At 37.7% G+C, this 21,409-nt stretch overlaps 1 protein-coding gene across 13 annotated transcripts in view; it reads left to right on the top strand.

Moving 5' to 3' along the window:
• MYCBP2 (MYC binding protein 2) overlaps positions 1-21,409 on the top strand; it is a 283,092-nt gene that overhangs the window by 224,189 nt on the left and 37,494 nt on the right. For all 13 annotated transcript variants that reach the window (XM_044249910.1, XM_044249909.1, XM_044249914.1 and 10 more), the window contains 6 exons: positions 508-752; positions 2,844-3,011; positions 14,438-14,595; positions 15,915-16,114; positions 16,940-17,089; positions 20,553-20,713. In XM_044249910.1, the coding sequence (XP_044105845.1) occupies positions 508-752; positions 2,844-3,011; positions 14,438-14,595; positions 15,915-16,114; positions 16,940-17,089; positions 20,553-20,713 (1,082 nt within the window). The remainder of the gene's footprint in view (positions 1-507; positions 753-2,843; positions 3,012-14,437; positions 14,596-15,914; positions 16,115-16,939; positions 17,090-20,552; positions 20,714-21,409) is intronic.

Raw genomic sequence — 21,409 nt, 5'->3', positions numbered from 1 at the left:
CACATATGCCTGACTGACAAACATTTACTATGTAATTCTTTATTATTAATGGTATACTACTCCATACATGTACATAGCTTTCCCTCTTCACCTTTATCTCTCTGAACTCACCCTCTTTTCCCTTCTCCTTTTCCTTTTCCACTTTCTCCTCTCTTTGTCTTAAACCCTTAATTATGTTTTAGGTCTATGGGAACTAGAGGCACACCTAACTAAAATTTTTCCAGACATATAATGCACATACACACGCGCACACTATTTACCCTTTAAAAAATAATTACATTTAAATTTTCCCAAGGGAAGGAAAGAAATAGTTTGTGTCCAAAATAAAATAATTTCAGACAGTTCAGGAAAAGCATGAAGTGAATGTTATTTTTGGTAATCACTATTATTATTTTAAAATTGTTCTGTAAATATTCAGTAATTTTTATTAGAACTCACAATAGCCGAGCTAAGAAATTTGACATTTGAATCCAAGTAGGAGGAGATCACTGCAGTTTTCTTTGCCAGGTCAAGCAGTCCAGGAGGAAGCCAGTGCAAGTCAAGACTCCTCGTGCCTTGCCCACCATGGAAGCTCACCAGGTGATTAAAGCAAACGCGCTCTTCCTGCTGTCCCTGAGCAGTGCAGCGGAGCCAAGCATTCTGTGTTACCATCCTGCAAAGCCATTTCAGTCTCATCTTCCCAGCGTGAAAGAGGGCATTTCTGAGGATCTTCCTGTTAAAATGCCTTGTCTCTACCTGCAGACATTAGCTAGGTAATATAACTTGGTGGTTGGTTGTTTTTAATCACTTGGGATTAATAGCCATTGCTGATTAATATCATGCTCTGAATACCCACACTACATTCCTTTTGTGTACAATAAAAGACCTCCAGGAATGTATTTTGTGAGTTGTTTTGACCAATATATGACTGGTAGGGTATACACTTTGTGGTAATAGGTATTTTTAAAAAACATGTAAATGCTATATCAATTTGTATTATTAGTGCAAAAATGACTTAGAAACTAAGACAATAGCTGTCTTTTACTTTTTGGAAAGTTGACTTCAGTCTATTAATAGTTGGAAGTACTATAGTGAAAAAAAAAATTTGCTATTGAAATCTTTCATTTTTTAAAGTATTCATTCTGTTAGTATTTAAATGTTAGTTAGCTGGGAACCAGCTTTGTTCTAGACCTTGAAGACATCAAGATAAATATAATACATATATGTACCTATATGTTATATGTACATATACATAGTAGAATATGTATATGTGTGTATATATGTATATACATAATACATAAATATAATACAATTCAGGTGCTCCACACTCTGATGAGAAGACAGACCCATAAAGGAAACATTTAAAATGTTTTTGTGAGGAGTTCTGTGATAGAAGTATGCATGGAATGCTGTTAGAGCCTGAAGGATGAAGAGTACCTATCTTTCCAAGGAATCAGGAAAGGTTTTCCAAAGGATCTGATACTTTAGCAGTCTTGAGAGATAAATAGGAATCAATCAAGTAGGTGGTAGAGGAAAGCAGTTCCTCACAGAGTAAAGCACGTGCATGAAGACACACCTGCTATAGCATTACACATTTAAGGAATCAGAGGATGGTGAAAGCATTGGCCTTTGGGAGAAACATAGGAAATGCCCCAGAAGTAGTTACCTAAGGTCAGGTAATATGGGGCTCTGCAGTCAATGCTAAGTTTGGATTTTATCCCACGGGGAGAACAGTTAAGGAATATTAAACAGGGAAATACATAAACTGATTTGTAGTTATAAGATCACTCTGCTTCAAACGTGGAAACTTAATAAAGGGTATAACTGAAGGTGGGGGAAACCTGTTAATAGTATACTATTTTCCTGTATTGGACTTGAGCTGTACAGCCTATACTTCCATACACTATACACTGGCATTGTAAACAGACTTTAATATACCATATTCAGACTGCTTTTCAACAGTTGTCAAATGAAGATTTCTGGAAATTGCCTGCAGGAATGGCTCACCAACCAACAGTTCCATTTTGATGATGTTGTCCTCTCTGTAGCAGAATTATATAGTTTGGGGTTTTTTTTAGTTTTGTATTTACTATTTTAATAAAACAAGCAGGAAACAAAATGGAATGTGATACTAAATGCATTTGAGACCAAGGTGGAGATCATTAGTATGCCAAATGCAATAAATCTTTAGCTTAAGTCAGACCACTTAGTAGACTTAGGTTAACAACTCTGTTCCAGGTCGAAAAGTAAAGAATCAAATTGTAAAACATGTTTTAAAAAATGCCACTGTACCATAATATGGATTTTGTATTTTTAGCCTTCTGGGGAATGGACACCTACACCCACCCAACCCCATGGAACATTTCATGGATCTAATCTTTCTCAAATTTGATTCTTACATATGTTCCTACCAAAAATGGTGACTGTATTTCAATAGCCCATGCAAGAAACATGAGCCTGAACCAAGCAATGATGACAGGGAGTCAGAAGAGAGGAAACCTAGTATTCATGGGGCTGAGTGGTCATAACTGGTAATAGTTGAGGACTAGGCCTACCACAGCACCAAGATACTTTGGCCCAGGCACCTGGATAGTTGGTGGGATCATTCATCAAAACACTAGAGGATAGAGAAGTTCTCAGAATAAAAGAAAAGGAGTTCAATTTTGGATTTGAAATATTTGTAGTACCTGGAATAATTATGTATGAAATTGTCACTTTTATTTCGTTCTACTTAGATCTATGATTGTTTTAATATTTTACCCTTACAGTTACATGTGCTGCTTTTACTTTTATGAGAGAGATTAAAAATGAAAAATATCTATGGTGCTGTCATACTTGAAGTCACTGGGTTTGATTTAATGCAGGCATCATCATGAAAATTTTGTGGGCTATCAAGATGACAACCTATTCCAGGATGAAATGAGATACCTACGTTCAACGTCTGTACCCGCCCCATACATATCTGTGACACCAGATGCAAGTCCTAATGTATTTGAAGAGCCAGAGAGCAATATGAAGTCTATGCCACCAAGGTATTTCACTTTTCTCCTCTCTGTTGAATAGCAGTGTTTGGTGGTAGAAGGACTTTGAACTATAAAAGAATGCTTTAGAAGTTCTTTTGTTATGTCCTTTCATCTCAAGAAGGACATTGAATCTCTGCTAACTAGTAGAGCTGTAAGAAAAAGCATATATACATGAATAAGACAAAGTCCTTGATAGCAGAAGCAGACTAGTTGGAGAGAAAAGATCAACTAATGGAAGTAATAATGAAAGACTCTGTTGTATAATACTATATCATTGAGTGTTGTCGTAAACCAGACTAGAGAAAGGTCAGTTTGAGGCAGTCCTTAAAGAAAGTTCCAGTGGAGAATTAGTACCAAAAATAAATCTTGAATTCACTGGAATATTGTATACAGTCTTCTCCCACTCACTTAAGTATGGTAGTAACATCAGTGTAAAGACCTTCTTGAAAACTGAATAAAAGCATGTAAATATAATGCAGAAGGAATTAGGGTACCACCATGACTTTTTGGAGGAGAAACCGCATGATAAAAATGCAAAGATAGTCTCAACAGTGTCAGTTGAGAAGCTTATAAATTTAGTCAAAGATTTTCACTAAGTGTGTGGAATTGGATTATGTTGGCAATGATTATGGAAAAAAAAAGTTGGATAATAGAAATGTTTTCTAGTAAAAGTCAGTGTGGCTTGTTGGCTAACTGGCTAATGAAAAGGATAAGTTTAGGATTGTGTCAGGATATCAGGCATGAGTAACTGCAAACACATTATCATTGGAAAGGAAGACATTCGCTGAAGGAAGAAAGAATGCACTTCTTCAGATATGCCACTGTGTTAATACTATGCTATTATTATTATAAACTACTATAACGGAGTTGAATACAGACAGTAGAACTCATATATCCAAATGAGTGTTTTTCCACTGAAAATACTTGCGACTTCCCCCTGCCCCCGGCTGTGTGGATTATTCATCAGAGATTTTTTGAGCTGCTTTTAAAATGTTCTCTAAAGAAGAAAGAGATTTTTAAAAGTTTCTCTGAAGAGTACAGTGTAGCCTTTTATAACTTTGAAGGTAATAAAGTATCTCTATAGATTTTCTTAAAGAGTTAGAAACCATTTTGAGACTAGTTAATAAGTGTGATTCATTGAGTTGTTATTAACCTTTAGGACCAAAATCAAGTGGCATAAACTTTTAGGTAAACACAATGAAAAGAAGTTTCCATATATCTTGGAATATCTTAGAATATTCTGTGTATCATAGACTGGCATAGTCAAGGTGAAACCCTCTAACATAGAAGCCCTGAACATCATCACTAGTGTCAGAAGAAAGTGGAAGTCTAGGGAGTCCTATTTCCCACAGTTCTATGCTGAAGCAAATATAAATAATTATAACAATGAAAGAAACAGGCATGGAAACAGGACAGTCTAACCTAAGAATAACTGGTATTAGGGCACCTGGGGTGGCTCAGTGGGTTAAGCGGCTGCCTTCAGCTCAGGTCATGATCTTAGGGTCCTGGGATCAACCTCCACATTGGGTTCCCTGCTCAGTGAACAGCCTGCTTCTTCCTCTCCCTCTACCCCTTCCTCCTGCTCATGCTCTCTCTCAGATAATAAATAAATAAAGTCTTTTTTAAAAAATAATATGGGGCATCTGGGTGGCTTAGAGGGTTAAGCCTCTGCCTTGGCCCATGATCCCAGGGTCCTAGGATGGAGCCCCACCTTGGGCTGTCTGCTCAACGGGAAGCCTGCTTCTTTCCCTCTCCCACTCCCCCTGCTTGTGTTCCCTCTCTCAGTGTCTCTCTCCATCAAATAAATAAATGAAATCTTAATAAATAAAGGAGGAATGACTAGTATTTTTAAAGAAGAAAAACCAACCAATATCATTAAAAGTATATCTAAAACTATATGAAAAATTCCCCAAATGAATAAGTATTGAATTACCAAATTAAAAGGAAATTTTTATAGCAGGTGACTATGAGAGATAACAGAGCTTTAAAAAAAAAAAAATTGGTTAAGTTACTGAAATTCCAAGTAAAAAACTGTAAGAATTTCTCAAGTATCTGAGCAGTGAAAAAGAAGTCATTTTGCAAAAGGAAAAGTTGAGATTGAATTCAGACTTCTGTTGAACAACTTTGAATGAAAGAAAAAAAGTTAAACAATGTCTCCAGTGCTTCAAAAGAAAGAAAATACTACTTTGAAAGTTTTACCTAATCAATCAAACATACTGAAATATAAGAGGTCTTGGGAGAGGGGGAGGAGTCAAGATGGCAGAGAAGTAGCAGGCTGAGACTACTTCAGCTAGCAGGAGATCAGCTAGCTAGCTTATCTAAAGATTGCAAACACCTACAAATCCATCGGCAGATCGAAGAGAAAAAGAACAGCAATTCTAGAAACAGAAAAACAACCACTTTCTGAAAGGTAGGACTGGCGGAGAAGTGAATCCAAAGCGACGGGAAGATAGACCCCGGGGGGAGGGGCCGGCTCCCGGCAAGCGGCGGAGCAACGGAGCACAAAATCAGGACTTTTAAAAGTCTGTTACGCTGAGGGACATGGCTCCAGAGGCTAAAACGGGGTGAAACCCACGCGGGGTCAGCGTGGCCTCAGGTCCCGCAGGGTCACAGAAGGATCGGGGGTGTCTGAGTGTTGCAGAGCTTGCGGGTATTGGAACGGGAAAGCCCGCTACAGACACAGAGCCGACAGTGAGATCACAGCTCGGGGGTACCTTGAACCGGTCGCAGGCTCGGTAAGCTTGGAGCGCTGCCGGAGGTCAGGCAGACGGGAGTTACTGGGTGCTGTACTCTGAGGGCGCACTGAGGAGTGGGGCCCCGGGCTCTCAGCTCCTCCAGGCCGGAGACCAGGAGGCCGCCATTTGTATTCCCGTCCTCCGGAACTCTACGGAAAGCGCTCAGGGAACAAAAGCTGCTGAAAGCAAACCCAAGCGGATTACTCAGCCCGGCCCCTGGTAAGGGCAGTGCAATTCCGCCTGGGGCAAAGACACTTGAGAATCACTACACCAGGCCCCTCCTCCAAAAGATCAACAAGAAATCCAGCCTCGACCAAGTTCACCTACCAAGGAGTGCGGTTTCAATACCAAGGAGAGCAGCAGAATTCCAGAGGAGAAGAAGGCAAAGCACGGAACTCATGGCTTTCTCCCTATGATTCTTCAGTCTTGCAGTTAATTTAATTTTTTTTCTTTTTTATTTTTTTCTCTTCTTCTGCTAAAAATTTTTTTAACTTTTACCCTTTTCCTTTTTAACGTTTTTTAACTAGTTTATCTAATATATATATATTTTTTCTTTTTTATACTTTTCTTTATTCGTTTTCTTTTTTTCATTCTTTTCTTTCTTTCGTTTTGTTTGTTTGTTTGTTTGTTTTTTCTTTCTTTTTCCTGAACCTCTTTTTATCCCCTTTATCCCCCCTCACGATTTGGGATCTCTTCTGATTTGGTTAAAGCATATTTTCCTGGATCTGTTGCCACCCTTTTAGAATTTTACTTGCTCCTTCATATACTCTTATCTGGACAAAACGACAAGGCGGAAAAATTCACCACAAAAAAAAGAACAAGAGGCAGTACCGAAGGCTAGGGACCTAATCAATACAGACATTGGTAATATGTCAGATCTAGAGTTCAGAATGACGATTCTCAAGGTTCTAGCTGGGCTCGAAAAAGGCATGGGAGATATTAGAGAAACCCTCTCGGGAGATATAAAAGCCCTTTCTGAAGAAATAAAAGAACTAAAATCTAACCAAGTTGAAATCAAAAAAGCTATTAATGAGGTGCAATAAAAAATGGAGGCTCTCACTGCTAGGATAAATGAGGTAGAAGAAAGAATTAGCAATATAGAAGACCAAATGACAGAGAATCAAGAAGCTGAGCAAAAGAGGGACAAACAGCTACTGGACCACGAGGGGAGAATTCGAGAGATAAGTGACACCTAAGACGAAACAACATTAGAATAATTGGGATTCCAGAAGAAGAAAGAGAGGGGAGCAGAAGGTATACTGGAGAGAATTATTGGGGAGAATTTCCCCAATATGGCAAAGGGAACGAGCATCAAAATTCAGGAGGTTCAGAGAACGCCCCTCAAAATCACTAAGAATAGGCCCACACCCCGTCACCTAATAGTAAAATTTACAAGCCTTAGTGACAAAGAGAAAATCCTGAAAGCAGCCCGGGAAAAGAAGTCTGTAACATACAATGGTTAAAATATTAGATTGGCAGCAGACTTATCCACAGAGACCTGGCAGGCCAGAAAGAGCTGGCATGATATATTCAGAGCACTAAATGAGAAAAACATGCAGCCAAGAACACTATATCCAGCTAGGCTATCATTGAAAATTGAAGGAGAGATTAAAAGCTTCCAGGACAAACAAAAACTGAAAGAATTTGCAAACACCAAACCAGCTCTACAGGAAATATTGAAAGGGGACCTCTAAGCAAAGAGAAAGCCTACAAGTGGTAGATCAGAAAGGAACAGAGACAATATACAGTAACAGTCACCTTACAGGCAATACAATGGCACTAAATTCATATCTCTCAATAGTTACCCTGAATGTTAATGGGCTAAATGCCCCAATCAAAAGACACAGGGTATCAGAATGGATAAAAAAATAAAACCCATCTATATGTTGCCTACAAGAAACACATTTTAAGCCCGAAGATACCTCAAGATTTAAAGTGAGGGGGTGGAAAAGAATTTACCATGCTAATGGACATCAGAAGAAAGCAGGAGTGGCCATCCTTATATCACATCAATTAGATTTTAAGCCAAAGATTATAATAAGAGATGAGGAAGGACACTATATCATACTCAAAGGGTCTGTCCAACAAGAAGATCTAACAATTTTAAATGTCTATGCCCCCAACGTGGGAGCAGCCAACTATATAAACCAATTAATAACAAAATCAAAGAAACACATCAACAATAATACAATAATAGTAGGGGACTTTAACACTCCCCTCACTGAAATGGACAGATCATCCAAGCAAAAGATCAACAAGGAAATAAAGGCCTTAAATGACACACTGGACCAGATGCACATCACAGATATATTCAGAACATTTCATCCCAAAGCAACAGAATACACATTCTTCTCTAGTGCACATGGAACATTCTCCAGAATAGATCACATCCTCGGTCCTAAATCAGGACTCAACCGGTATCAAAAGATTGGGATCATTCCCTGCATATTTTCAGACCACAATGCTCTGAAGCTAGAACTCAACCACAAGAGGAAGTTTGGAAAGAACCCAAATACATGGAGACAAAACAGCATTCTTCTAAAGAATGAATGGGTCAACCAGGAAATTAAAGAAGAATTGAAAAAATCATGGAAACAAATGATAATGAAAACACAACGATTCAAAATCTGTGGGACATAACAAAGGCAGTCCTGAGAGGAAAATATATAGCGGTACAAGCCTTTCTCAAGAAACAAGAAAGGTCTCAGGTACACAACCTAACCCTACACCTAAACGAGCTGGAGAAAGAACAAGAAAGAAACCCTAAACCCAGCAGGAGAAGAGAAATCATAAAGATCAGAGCAGAAATCAATGCAATAGAAACCAAAAAAACAATAGAACAAATCAACGAAACTAGGAGCTGGTTCTTAGAAAGAATTAATAAAATTGGTAAACCCCTGGCCAGACTTATCAAGAAGAAAAGAGAAAGGACCCAAATAAATAAAATCATGAATGAAAGAGGAGAGATCACAACTAACACCAAAGAAATACAAACTATTATAAGAACATACTATGAGCAACTCTACGCCAACAAATTTGACAATTTGGAAGAAATGGAAGCATTCCTAGAAACATATAAACTACCACAACTGAACCAGGAAGAAATAGAAAGCCTGAACAGACCCATAACCAGTAAGGAGATTGAAACAGTCATTAAAAATCTCCAAACAAACAAAAGCCCAGGGCCAGACGGCTTCCCAGGGGAATTCTACCAAACATTTAAAGAAGAACTAATTCCTATTCTCCTGAAACTGTTCCAGAAAATAGAAATGGAAGGAAAACTTCCAAACTCATTTTATGAGGCCAGCATCACTTTGATCCCAAAACCAGACAAGGATCCAATCAAAAAAGAGAGCTATAGACCAATATCCTTGATGAATACAGATGCGAAAATTCTCACCAAAATACTAGCCAATAGGATTCAACAGTACATTAAAAGGATTATTCACCACGACCAAGTGGGATTTATTCCAGGGCTGCAAGGTTGGTTCAACATCCGCAAATCAATCAATGTGATACAACACATCAATAAAAGAAAGAACAAGAACCATATGATACTCTCAAGAGATGCTGAAAAAGCATTTGACAAAGTACAGCATCCCTTCCTGATCAAAACTCTTCAAAGTATAGGGATAGAGGGCACATACCTCAATATCATCAAGCCATTTATGAAAAACCCACCGCAAATATCATTCTCAATGGAGAAAAACTGAAAGATTTTCCGCTAAGGTCAGGAACACGGTAGGGATGTCCATTATCACCACTGCTATTCAACATAGTACTAGAAGTCCTAGCCTCAGCAATCAGACAACAAAAGGAAATTGAAGGCATCCAAATCGGCAAAGAAGAAGTCAAACTATCACTCTTCGCAGATGATATGATACTATATGTGGAAAACCCAAAAGACTCCACTCCAAAACTGCTAGAACTTGTACAGGAATTCAGTAAAGTGTCAGGATATAAAATCAATGCACAGAAATCAGTTGCATTTCTCTACACCAACAACAAGACACAAGAAAGAGAAATTAAGGAGTCAATCCCATTTACAATTGCACCCCAAACCATAAGATACCTAGGAATAAACCTAACCAAAGAGGCTAAGAATCTATACTCAGAAAACTATAAAGTACTCATGAAAGAAATTGAGGAAGACACAAAGAAATGGAAAAATGTTCCATGCTCCTGGATTGGAAGAATAAATATTGTGAAAATGTCTATGCTACCTAAAGCAATCTATACATTTAATGCAATTCCTATCAAAGTACCATCCATCTTTTTCAAAGAAATGGAACAAATAATTTTAAAATTTATATGGAACCAGAAAAGACCTCGAATAGCCAAAGGGATATTGAAAAAGAAAGCCAACGTTGGTGGCATCACAATTCCAGACTTCAAGCTCTATTACAAAGCTGTCATCATCAAGACAGCATGGTACTGGCACAAAAACAGACACATAGATCAATGGAACAGAATAGAAGGCCCAGAAATAGACCCTCAACTCTGTGGTCAACTAATCTTCGACAAGGCAGGAAAGAATGACCAATGGAAAAAAGACAGCCTCTTCAATAAATGGTGTTGGGAAAATTGGACAGCCACATGCAGAAAAATGAAATTGGACCATTTCCTTACACCACACACGAAAATAGACTCAAAATGGATGAAGGACCTCAATGTGAGAAAAGACTCCATCAAAATCCTTGAGGAGAACACAGGCAGCAATCTCTTCGACCTCAACTACAAGAACATCTTCCTAGGAACATCGCCAAAGGCAAGGGAAGCAAGGGCAAAAATGAACTATTGGGATTTTATCAAGATCAAAAAGCTTTTGCACAGCAAAGGAAACAGTTAACAAAACCAAAAGACAACTGACAGAATGGGAGAAGATATTTGCAAATGACATATCAGATAAAGGGCTAGTGCCCAAAATCTATAAAGAACTTAGCAAACTCAACACCCAAAGAACAAACAATCCAATCAAGAAATGGGCAGAGGACATGAACAGACATTTCTGCAAAGAAGACATCCAGATGGCCAACAGACACATGAAAAAGTGGTCCATATCACTCGGCATCAGGGAAATACAAATCAAAACCACAATGAGATATCACCTCACACCAGTCAGAATGGCTAAAATTAACAAGTCAGGAAATGACAGATGCTGGCGAGGATGCGGAGAAAGGGGAACCCTCCTACACTGTTGGTGGGAATGCAAGCTGGTTCAACCTCTCTGGTAAACAACATGGAGGTTCCTCAAAATGTTGGAAATAGAACTACCCTATGACTCAGCAATAGCACTACTGGGTATTTACCCTAAAGATATAAACGTAATGATCCAAAGGGGCATGTGCACCCGAATGTTTATAGCAGCAATGACCACAATAGCCAAACTATGGAAAGAACCTAGATGTCCATCGACAGATGAATGGATAAAGAAGAGGGGGTATATATACACAATGGAAGCCATCAAAAGAAATGAAATCTTGCCATTTGCGACAACATGGATGGAACTAGAGCATATCATGCTTAGCGAAATAAGTCAAGCAGAGAAAGACAACTGTCATATGATCTCCCTGATATGAGGAAGTGGTGATGCAACATGGGGGCTTAAGGGGGTAGGAGAAGAATAAATGAAACAAGATGGGATTGGGAGGGAGACAAACCATAAGTGATTCTTAATCTCACAAAACAAACTGAGGGTTGCTGGGGGGAGGGGGGTTGAGAGAAGGGGGGTGGGGTTATGGACATTGGGGAGGGTATGTGCTTTGGTGAGTGCTGTGAAGTGTGTAAACCAGGTGATTCACAGACCTGTACCCCTGGGGATAAAAATATATTATATAAAAATAAATTTTAAAAAAAAAGGTCTTGGCAATCTTAGAACTAAATTATGGATTAATCAAATAAATGCATGAAAAGCACATTTAAAAGATTATATACTTTACACATAAGAGTAATTTTCATAAAGTCTTAAAAGAAACTATGACTCAAGTGTTTTATATTCAGCCAAGTTGAGACATCCCAAGCATATAGTAATTCAGGGAATAGAGCATCTTTGAGCTATTCTTTAAAAAGTCTTGACAAACTCAAGCTATTACAAAAGATAATGAATGATTCCATTAAATCAGTGGGGGGTAAAAGGGTGGTTTTACCTTGCAGGTGACACCGGCAGTGTTTGAAAACATCCTTGTTTGCCATAACTAGGCTAGTTCAGTCAGCATCCCAGTGTAGAGAGGTGAGGAATGTTACTAATCAACCTACAGTATACAAGACAGCCCCCCACAACAGGGAGTTATCTGATGGAAAGTAGCCGAGGTTGTGGTGGTTATCTTTGAATTTTTTCTTTTTTTACAAGCATAACCATTTTTATGAGAATGAGTCATTTTCTTTTTAGGTTGTCTAACAGTTCGGGTTTTGTTTTGTTTTTCAAGTTGATAAACTTCCTCTGCACAACAGAGGTCTTGAGGTTTGTAGTGACACCATTTATAAAGTGAATTAAATTAGTTCTGTTAAATTAAATTAGACCCTCTTCTCTGGTCATTCTGGAACCTGTTGGCCCAAGATGACATCCAAGCACTTTTACCACCCTGGGTTATATGAGGTATTTACAGCCTGTTCAAATGAGAATGTCTATACCCTTAGAGAGGTGGTGAATACAGAAAACACCAGGAAGGTAACTAGTTTCTAGAAAACGTATAAGCATGACTGACGGACGTAAGAGTTCAAACCTGGCTTGAATGATGAAAAGAAATCCAGAACTCACAGTGAGCAAAATTGTCCCTATTTGGAATGAGGTAACAGAAAAAAAAAAAAAAAAAACCCACATGAAAGAATAGGCTGTCTTAGAGAGGAAGTAAGGAAAGGTATTTCTCTTTTTTATAAAAAGCCTCAGTATTATATTAGTATAATATATTATTATATTAGTAACTTTTCAAGTATTTTTTAATGTTGCTATAGTAAATAGAAAAATTGTTAGTTTACTTAAACTGAGTTCTTCCAGAATGTCAGTATACTATAACTCTACACCAAAAATCAGTTTGTTACCTTTCATTATACTTAGTGTTGCCATGTTCTAGAAGGGGTTGTGGGCAGCACTTCCCAAGAATGAGAAATGTAATAGAAAACTCAGGCACAGAAAGAACCTTGAATTGTTTCACTTTCCGATTTGTTATGTGTGTACATATCTATTTTCTTTCTTTTCTGTGCTCTTACGAATTTATCTGTCTAGGTTTCTTGAATATCATGACATAACTTTCACCAGAATGCTTTTGATTTTGAAAGGAGTTTAGAACAATTAATACCTTTTCTTCTTTTTCATTTGAAAATGCAAAGTAGGGGCACCTGGGTGGCTCAGTGGGTTAAAGCCTCTGCCTTTGGCTCAGGTCATGATCCCAGGGTCCTGGGATCGAGCCCCTCATCGGGCTCTCTGCTCAGCGGGGAGCCTGCTTCCCCATCTCTCTCTGCCTGCCTCTCTGCCTACTTGTGATTTCTGTCTGTCAAATAAATAAAATCTTTTTAAAAAATGCAAAGTAGATTTAAGAAAACCAGAAGTTTTAGGACACAGGTTCTGAAATCAATCGGCATCAGGGAAATACAAATCAAAACCACAATGAGATATCACCTCACACCAGTCAGAATGGCTAAAATCAACAAGTCAGGAAATGACAGATGCTGGCGAGGATGCGGAGAAAGGGGAACCCTCCCACACTGTTGGTGGGAATGCAAGCTGGTGCAACCACTCTGGAAAACAGCATGGAGGTTCCTCAAAATGTTGAAAATAGAACCACCCTATGACCCAGCAATTGCACTACTGGGAATTTACCCTAAAGATACAAACGTAGTGATCCAAAGGGGCACGTGCACCCGAATGTTTATAGCAGCAATGTCCACAATAGCCAAACTATGGAAAGAACCTAGATGTCCATCTACAGATGAATGGATCAAGAAGATGTGGTATATATACACAATGGAATACTATGCAGCCATCAAAAGAAACGAAATCTTGCCATTTGCGACAACATGGATGGAACTAGAGCGTATCATGCTTAGCGAAATAAGTCAAGCGGAGAAAGACAACTATCATATGATCTCCCTGATATAAGGGAGTGGTGATGCAACATGGGGGCTTAAGTGGGTAGGAGAAGAATCCATGAAACAAGATGGGATAGGGAGGGAGACAAACCATAAGTGACTCTTAATCTCACGAAACAAACTGTGGGTTGCTGGGGGGAGGGGGGTTGGGAGAAGGGGGGAAGGTTATGGACATTGGGGAGGGTATGTGCTTTTGGGTAAATTGGAAGGGGAGATGAACCATGAGAGACTATGGACTCTGAAAAACAGTCTGAGGGGTTTGAAGTGGCGGGGGGGTGGGAGGTTGGGGTACCAGGTGGCGGGTATTATAGAGGGCACAGCTTGCATGGAGCACTGGATGTGGTGAAAAAATAATGAATACTGTTTTTCTGAAAATAAATAAATTGGAAAAAAAAATAAATAAAAAAATAAAAAAAAAACTGAAAAAAAAAATGTTAGTGCATTTGGAAAGATCAAATTGTGAGTTAAGGAGCGCTTGTCAAGTTGGCTTTGAATTTGTGTTTTTCCACAAGATATAAGTTCATATATTTGACTATACTACTATAAATTAAATATAATTTCACTTTATTCACTTCTTCTCCTAAGTTTTTATTGGTCATTCTGTTCTTTCTGCAGTTTGGAAACTAGTCCCATAACCGATACTGATCTTGCAAAGAGAACTGTCTTCCAAAGATCATACTCAGTTGTTGCTTCTGAATATGATAAACAACACTCCATCTTACCTGCACGAGTGAAAGCCATTCCTAGAAGAAGAGTTAACAGTGGAGACACTGGTGAGTATAAAGATAAAAAGGAAGATTGTGTGGTCCAAATGGTTTTATTTGCAGATATTTTTTAAAATCTAGTTTTTTAAAGGAAATGGATTAATTTTACATTGTGTTGACATTCCTTTTATGAGACACACCCAACAGTATGCATGTTCTAAATTTTGCATCTCAGTTGGAAGAGACCTAGAGAGCATCCAGTGATAATTCAAGAATAAATTGACCTTTAAAATCTTACCTTTTAGGGACATCTGGGTGGCTCAGTGGGTTAAAGCCTCTACCTTCGGCTCAGGTCATGATCCCAGTGTCCTGGGATTAAGCCCCACATCAGGCTGTCTGCTCAGCGGGGAGCCTGCTTCCCTTCCTCTCTCTCTGTCTGCCTCTCTGCCTACTTGTAATCTCTCTTTGTCAAATAAATAAATAAATAATCTTTAAAATAAAGTGAAATAAAATCCTACCTGTTAGTTTCTAAGTCACATGTTGCCACCATTATTCCTTTTACTAAGTTCCAGTGAACTAGTGGGTCCCGTGACTTACTTTCACAATTATATTCTCATTCCCAACAGAAGCTTCTAACTCTATAGAGCTTCTATAGTGGAGCTACTTCCACTCTGAATAGATAATGTGGGGATACAAGTAGCTCTTAGACATCGAAAAAGTTAAATAATCTGGACTAGTTAGTATCAGTAGCCTCAAATTAGAGCTGCTTGATTCTGTGTCAGGAATAAAGAAAGAAATCCAAGAGAAAAGGATAATACGGTGATTTATCAGGTAGCCCACTTAAATGAAGATTTAATCTAGTATTTATACATAGGTAATTATATATCTTATATAGATTCCATTTAGGGGAAAAAAATACAACATTTAGCTTTTAAGAATGTTTTAGAAACCATGAACTTAAAATTCAGCCCTGGATTCAAAATTCAGTTTGATAACTCAATAGCTACATGAGTATAGGAAAGTAAGGTATTTAATCTTTCCAGATGCCTGGGTGGTTCAGCCAGTTAAGCATCTGCCTTCAGGGTGGAGTCCCACATCTGGCTCCTTGCTCAGCAGGGAGACTGCTTCTCCCTCTCCCTCTGCCCCTCCTCCCAGGCTTGCTCTCTCTCTCTCTCTCTGACAAATAAATAAAATCTTTAAAAAATGTATATTTAATCTTTCTCAGCCTCAATAAAAATTGAAATTGTGTCACATGCAAAAAGAAGAAAAAAAATACTATAGTGAATAAGCTAGATACTGTTATTTTAGTATCATCTTAAATATATTAATTGTATGTATTATTGTCAATGAAAGTTAATTTTTTTTTTTTTTTTTTTTTTAATAAATAGAAGTTGGTTCTTCCCTCTTGAGGCATCCATCTCCTGAGCTTTCCCGGCTAATCTCAGCCCACAGTTCTCTTTCCAAAGGAGAACGAAATTTTCAATGGCCAGTTTTAGCTTTTGTTATACAACATCATGATCTAGAAGGTCTTGAAATAGCAATGAAACAGGCCCTAAGGAAATCTGCTTGCCGAGTTTTTGCCATGGAGGTATGAATACATTAATGGGGTTATTGATTCATTGATAATACAGATCATCTGATGATTTTCTTTAATGTTAGTTCCTTTTCTACCCAACAGAAATGTCAAAAAATTAAGAGACACTAGCCAATCAGAAATATAAAATGTTCACATCAAAATTAAACTCTTCATTTATGAATATAGAGATCCATATTTAAGCACTCTCAAGAAATTTATTTCTGTAGTGCTTTATTGTTTTAATCCTGTTAGCATCTTTTTTAAAAAAGCTTTTTGTAAGAATGACATCATTTCAGTTAGAAGAATCATGAGAAAGAGAGGACAAGTAGGGCTTTTGAGTTATAAATTTAACTATAATAACTTTTCTGAGCCTATTCTCTGGAAATGATGAAATTGCTATCTGTCATGTTTTTATATGTATTTTTATATTTTTAATCTTTTTTGTCATGAGTATAATAAATAACCTGCCACTTCAACGATGATGGGAACAATATTAATACATTTAAGTATAGAACTTGAAAAACATTTTGTGTTATCCTAAATACAAGTTGGGAAAAAATGTGCTTTAGCAAATTAATATGAAGATGAAGCTTTGAAGTAAAAAGTGGCTTGAAAAAATACTTCTACATTGCATTTCATATGTATTATTTTCCCTATCATGTTTTTTAATTGGGAACCAAAATTATTGACTATTTCAAGTTAGGTGTGTTTTTGGTAAAATGAAGGTCAGATGTTTTTAGTATCTTTACTTTAAATACTTGGTCCATGGAATACTTGGTAATGTTTACTCACATATTTTCTTTTTATCTTTGACTCATTTAACCATCATTTATTCAGGCTTTCAACTGGCTTCTGTGTAATGTCATCCAAACAACTTCTCTACATGATATTCTGTGGCATTTTGTGGCATCATTAACTCCTGCTCCAGTGGAACCAGAAGAAGAAGAGGATGAGGAAAATAAAACAAACAAAGAAAATGCAGAACAAGTAAGTGAGATTTTTTTTTGGGGGGGGGAGGTTGTCCATCTTTTTATAGAAGAGTAGAACCATCTTCAGATAATATAATAATATGCATGAGCTCATTCACAGGTTATATAACCTAAAGGCAAGAGTAAAATTTCAGTGCTATGAGCAACATGTTTTTCTCTCTGGCCAAGATGTGGTCATTCAGTTCTGATGTCTCACTAAACATCATTGTCCTGAAACAATGAATTGAAAGGTATATATTATTAACAGTACTACATAAGACAGATAAAAAGGGCAACATTATTCTATGGAAGATCTATCTACTTTACAACATTGCTTTAAGTTGGTAATAAAAATGTACTATGTAAGGACATGCAATTTAAAAATGTTTGCTTGGCTAGAAAGGACTTGGATTTTATAGGAAACAACCTGCATAATGGAAGGACATTGACTAGGACCCTAGAAGCCTGGGTGCTAGACCCATTTCCACATCTGTAACATTGTGACTACTGGCCTCATCTGTAAATGGGAAACTAGACCACATTTAATTCATCTGCAGGCATTCTGAAATTATATGCTTAATAGTTTATGATTAATTTGCAAGGATATCAGACAACATTATCATAGCCAAATTCTTAAAACTCACAAGGAAACAAAGTACCCTGAGTGAGAACTAGCAGAAAAAACAGGCAGAAGAAATAGACCTTAAACAATTTCAGTAGTTGTAATTTATTATCTATCTGTGTAGTATAACTATGTTTAATGTGCTTTAAAAAATGAAAGACAAACTTTAATAATGTAAGAAGAAATGTAAGAATGACAGATTTGAAAAAGAACTAAATAAATTAACATGTAAGAATTACATGTTAGTATAATAACTAATGTTAGAAAAAAAGCAGTGAACCAAAAAAAAATCAGTTCTGAGATTTATAGCAGATTAGTCAAGAAATTAGTGAACTGTTAAGAGAGACCTAAAGAATTCATCCAGAATAAAACAGAAAAAAATGAGTTCCTTTAAAAAGTGAAAAATATGAGAAGGTGTAACATTTATCTAATTGGAGTTCCAGAAAGAGAGGATAGACAGAATGGAAAATTGTACTATTTGAGGAATTGATACCTGAAAATTGTCCAGAATTGATTACAGATGACAATACATTGAATCAGGAAGCCCAGTGAACCCCAGGCAGAATAAAGAAAAATCGTGGTGGGCAAATCATAGTGAATTATCTGAACAACCAAAACAAAGAGCAGGTCTTTAAAGTAGCCATGGAGGGAAAAATTATACTTAAAGTAGGGACAGTAAGAATGACAACTGAATTTTCAGTAACAGTATTTTAAGTTGTAAGATGGTGAACTTTTTTTAAAAGGCAATCAGTTGATACTTTCAGTGTGCTGAGAGAAAATAACTGTCAATCCAATGAATCTATCTTTATAGAAGAAGGGAAAAATAAAGATATTTTCAGAAAATAAACAGAGGGATTGCCACAGACAGACTGTTACAAAGGAAAATTGTAATGTGCTTCAGTTACAATAGGAGATCTTCCATGGAAGATCTGAGAATGAAAAGAAAGTGTTAAATCTTAACAAAGACTATATAAAAAGTGATAATATGTAATGGGAGTGATTTGTAAAACTTAGTGCCAAAATACACACAGCAGTACCATATACATCAGGAGCCAGGTGATTGGTGTTGGTGTTCAGTGGGCTGATAATGATTTTGATTAGTTTTAGATTAAGTTGAGTGTGTGTCATTACACAAAGTGTAGTGTGTATCATTACACAAAGAACAGAAACAGTGTATAGGGGGCACCTGGCTGGCTCAGTCAGTGGAGTGTGTGACTCTTGATCTCGGGGTTGTGAGTACTACCCTCACATTAGTTGTAGAGATAACTTAAAAATAAAACCTTAAAAACAAAAAAGAAAGAAAGAAAGAAAAGAGTGTATAATTTCCAAACTCATAGAAAAATGTGAAAAGTCAACTCAGCCCCTCCCCAAGAGGGAAAACAAAATAGAAAGAAGTGGTGCAAATAGAAAGTAAGATATTAGAAATAAGTACAAAAAGGACTAAATCTTCCATTTAAAAGACAAAAATTGGGATGCCTGGTGGCTCAGTTGGTTAAGCATCCAACTTTTGATTTCGCCTCAGGTCATGATCTCGGTCATGAGATAGAGCCCTATGTGGGACTCTGCGATGAGCGGGGAGTCTGCTTCTCTCTCTGGCACTCCCCCTACACATACACACACATAAACACACTCTCACTCTCTCTCAAATAAATAAATGAGTCTTTTTTAAAAAATAAATAAACAAATAAATAATGGTTTTCTGGGTGGCTCAGTCAGTTGGGTGTCTGCCTCTAGCTCAGGTAATGATCTCAGAGTCCTGGAATCAAGTCGTGTATCAGGCTCCCTGTTCATCAGGGATCTGCTTCTGCCTCTCCCTTTGCACCCCCCCACTACTCATGCCCCCCCAAATAAATAAATAAAATCTTTTAAAAAATTAATTAAATAAAAGACAAAAATTATCAGAATAGATGAAAAAACAAAAGGTAGATGCTGTTCTTAAGCAACACATCTAAAACATAAGGATACAGAAAGACTGAAAGTGGAAGTTTAGAAAAAGATATACTGGACAAACACCAAACAAAATAAAGTTGGTGTGACTCTTTAACATCAGAAGAAAAGAAAGTTTTAAGATGAAATTAATAATAGGCTTTCTACAAAAAAAGCTTTCTACAAAATGAACAATTCTAAACATGTATGCATCAATGATATAGTCTTTTTTTTTTAAGAATTTATTTATTTATTTGACAGGCACGATCACAAGTAGGCAGAGATGTAGGCAGAGAGAGAGGAGGAGGCAGGCTCCCTGCCGAGCAGAGAGCCCAATGCGGGGCTCAATCCCAGGACCCTGGGATCATGACCTGAGCCGAAGGCAGAGGCTTTAACCCACTGATCCACCCAGGCGCCCCTCAATAATATAGTCTTAAAAATAATAGGTAAAAATTGACAGAACTGCAAGGAGAAATAGAAAAAAAAATACATAATTACAGTGTAAGATTGTTTCACACCTTTAACAACTAAATATTCCTGCATAAAAACCAACCTAAAACTTATCGGATGAAAACAGTTGCCTACTGGCTGACTACTCGGTGAGTCAGCGGTTTGGGTGAGGCTCCAAACATACAAGTCGCCCTGTTGGTATATTTGTGAGCTCACCAGAATCTATACAGATACCATATCCATTTGTTTGGTGATTTTATTTATGAGTGACCTCATCACTTTTTCCCTAAAAGATAGTACAAAACATAATTAGCGAAAGCATGTTTTGGGTATGATTTGGTTTTAGTTTTCTTGCTTGCCTTTCTGTTACGTAACTGTCTTTACTGTATACATAACACTTCTAAGTATACATAATTTTTTTGTTTGTGGGTAAAGTCCTTTTCAGTATACAGACTGATCAACTCGCTTTCCATTTCTGTGTTAGGAGAAGGACACGAGAGTATGTGAACATCCCCTCTCGGATATAGTGATTGCCGGGGAAGCTGCTCATCCTTTACCACACACATTTCACCGCTTACTTCAGACAATCTCCGATCTTATGATGTCTCTCCCCAGTGGCAGTTCATTACAGCAAATGGCCCTAAGGTAATTTTACATCTAAGTGTTCTAGGTACAGTGGAGAAGAGATTTTATGTAGTATTCACACACAAAATGCTTGAAAGACCTTGTTAAATAGTAAGATACAAAGACTTCTCCTTCTTAGCTCATACCTGTTTGCCCCTCTGTAAAATGAGGTTAATACACTCTTGATTCTCTGAATTATCGTCTGTAACAGTTTTCCTCACATCCCACCTCACTTCTACCCCAAGTCACTTGTCTCAGTGCTACCCAAGAGGAGATTTTTGTTTTTGTTTTTTCCCAAATATATTTAAATTACATATTTTTAAAAAATCCACTTCTGTGTACTCCCCCTGCCACCTCCATCCCACTCCCCAATGACTGGTGCTTACTCCAAAGGGGATGGTCAGTTATTTGCTATAGAATGAGTGATATAAACCTGGTCCTCCCCACTCCTGTGAATGGTTAGCTCCCTGCTATGTTTTAGAATGAACTCTTGTGGAAACAAGAAGAGCTTGGGCCTGTGTCCCTGGGAGTGCACCTCGGAGGCCCCTCAAGCCAGGAAGATGGGGTGTGCTGTTCCCATTTTACAGAGGTGGAGACTAAGGATGTGAGAGGTCACTTGGCTAAGGCCATGAAGCTACTAAGTACCTGATTCCCCCCTTCTACTCCTTCTGGCCCTGTGTAACCCACTTGGTCTTCTGTGAGCCTACAGCTCCCACT

Source organism: Neovison vison, chromosome 5 (assembly GCF_020171115.1).
Source record: "Neovison vison isolate M4711 chromosome 5, ASM_NN_V1, whole genome shotgun sequence".
NCBI lineage: Eukaryota > Metazoa > Chordata > Mammalia > Carnivora > Mustelidae > Neogale > Neogale vison.
Note: the sequence above shows the minus strand (reverse complement) of the source record. Positions and strands in the feature narration are given on the sequence as shown.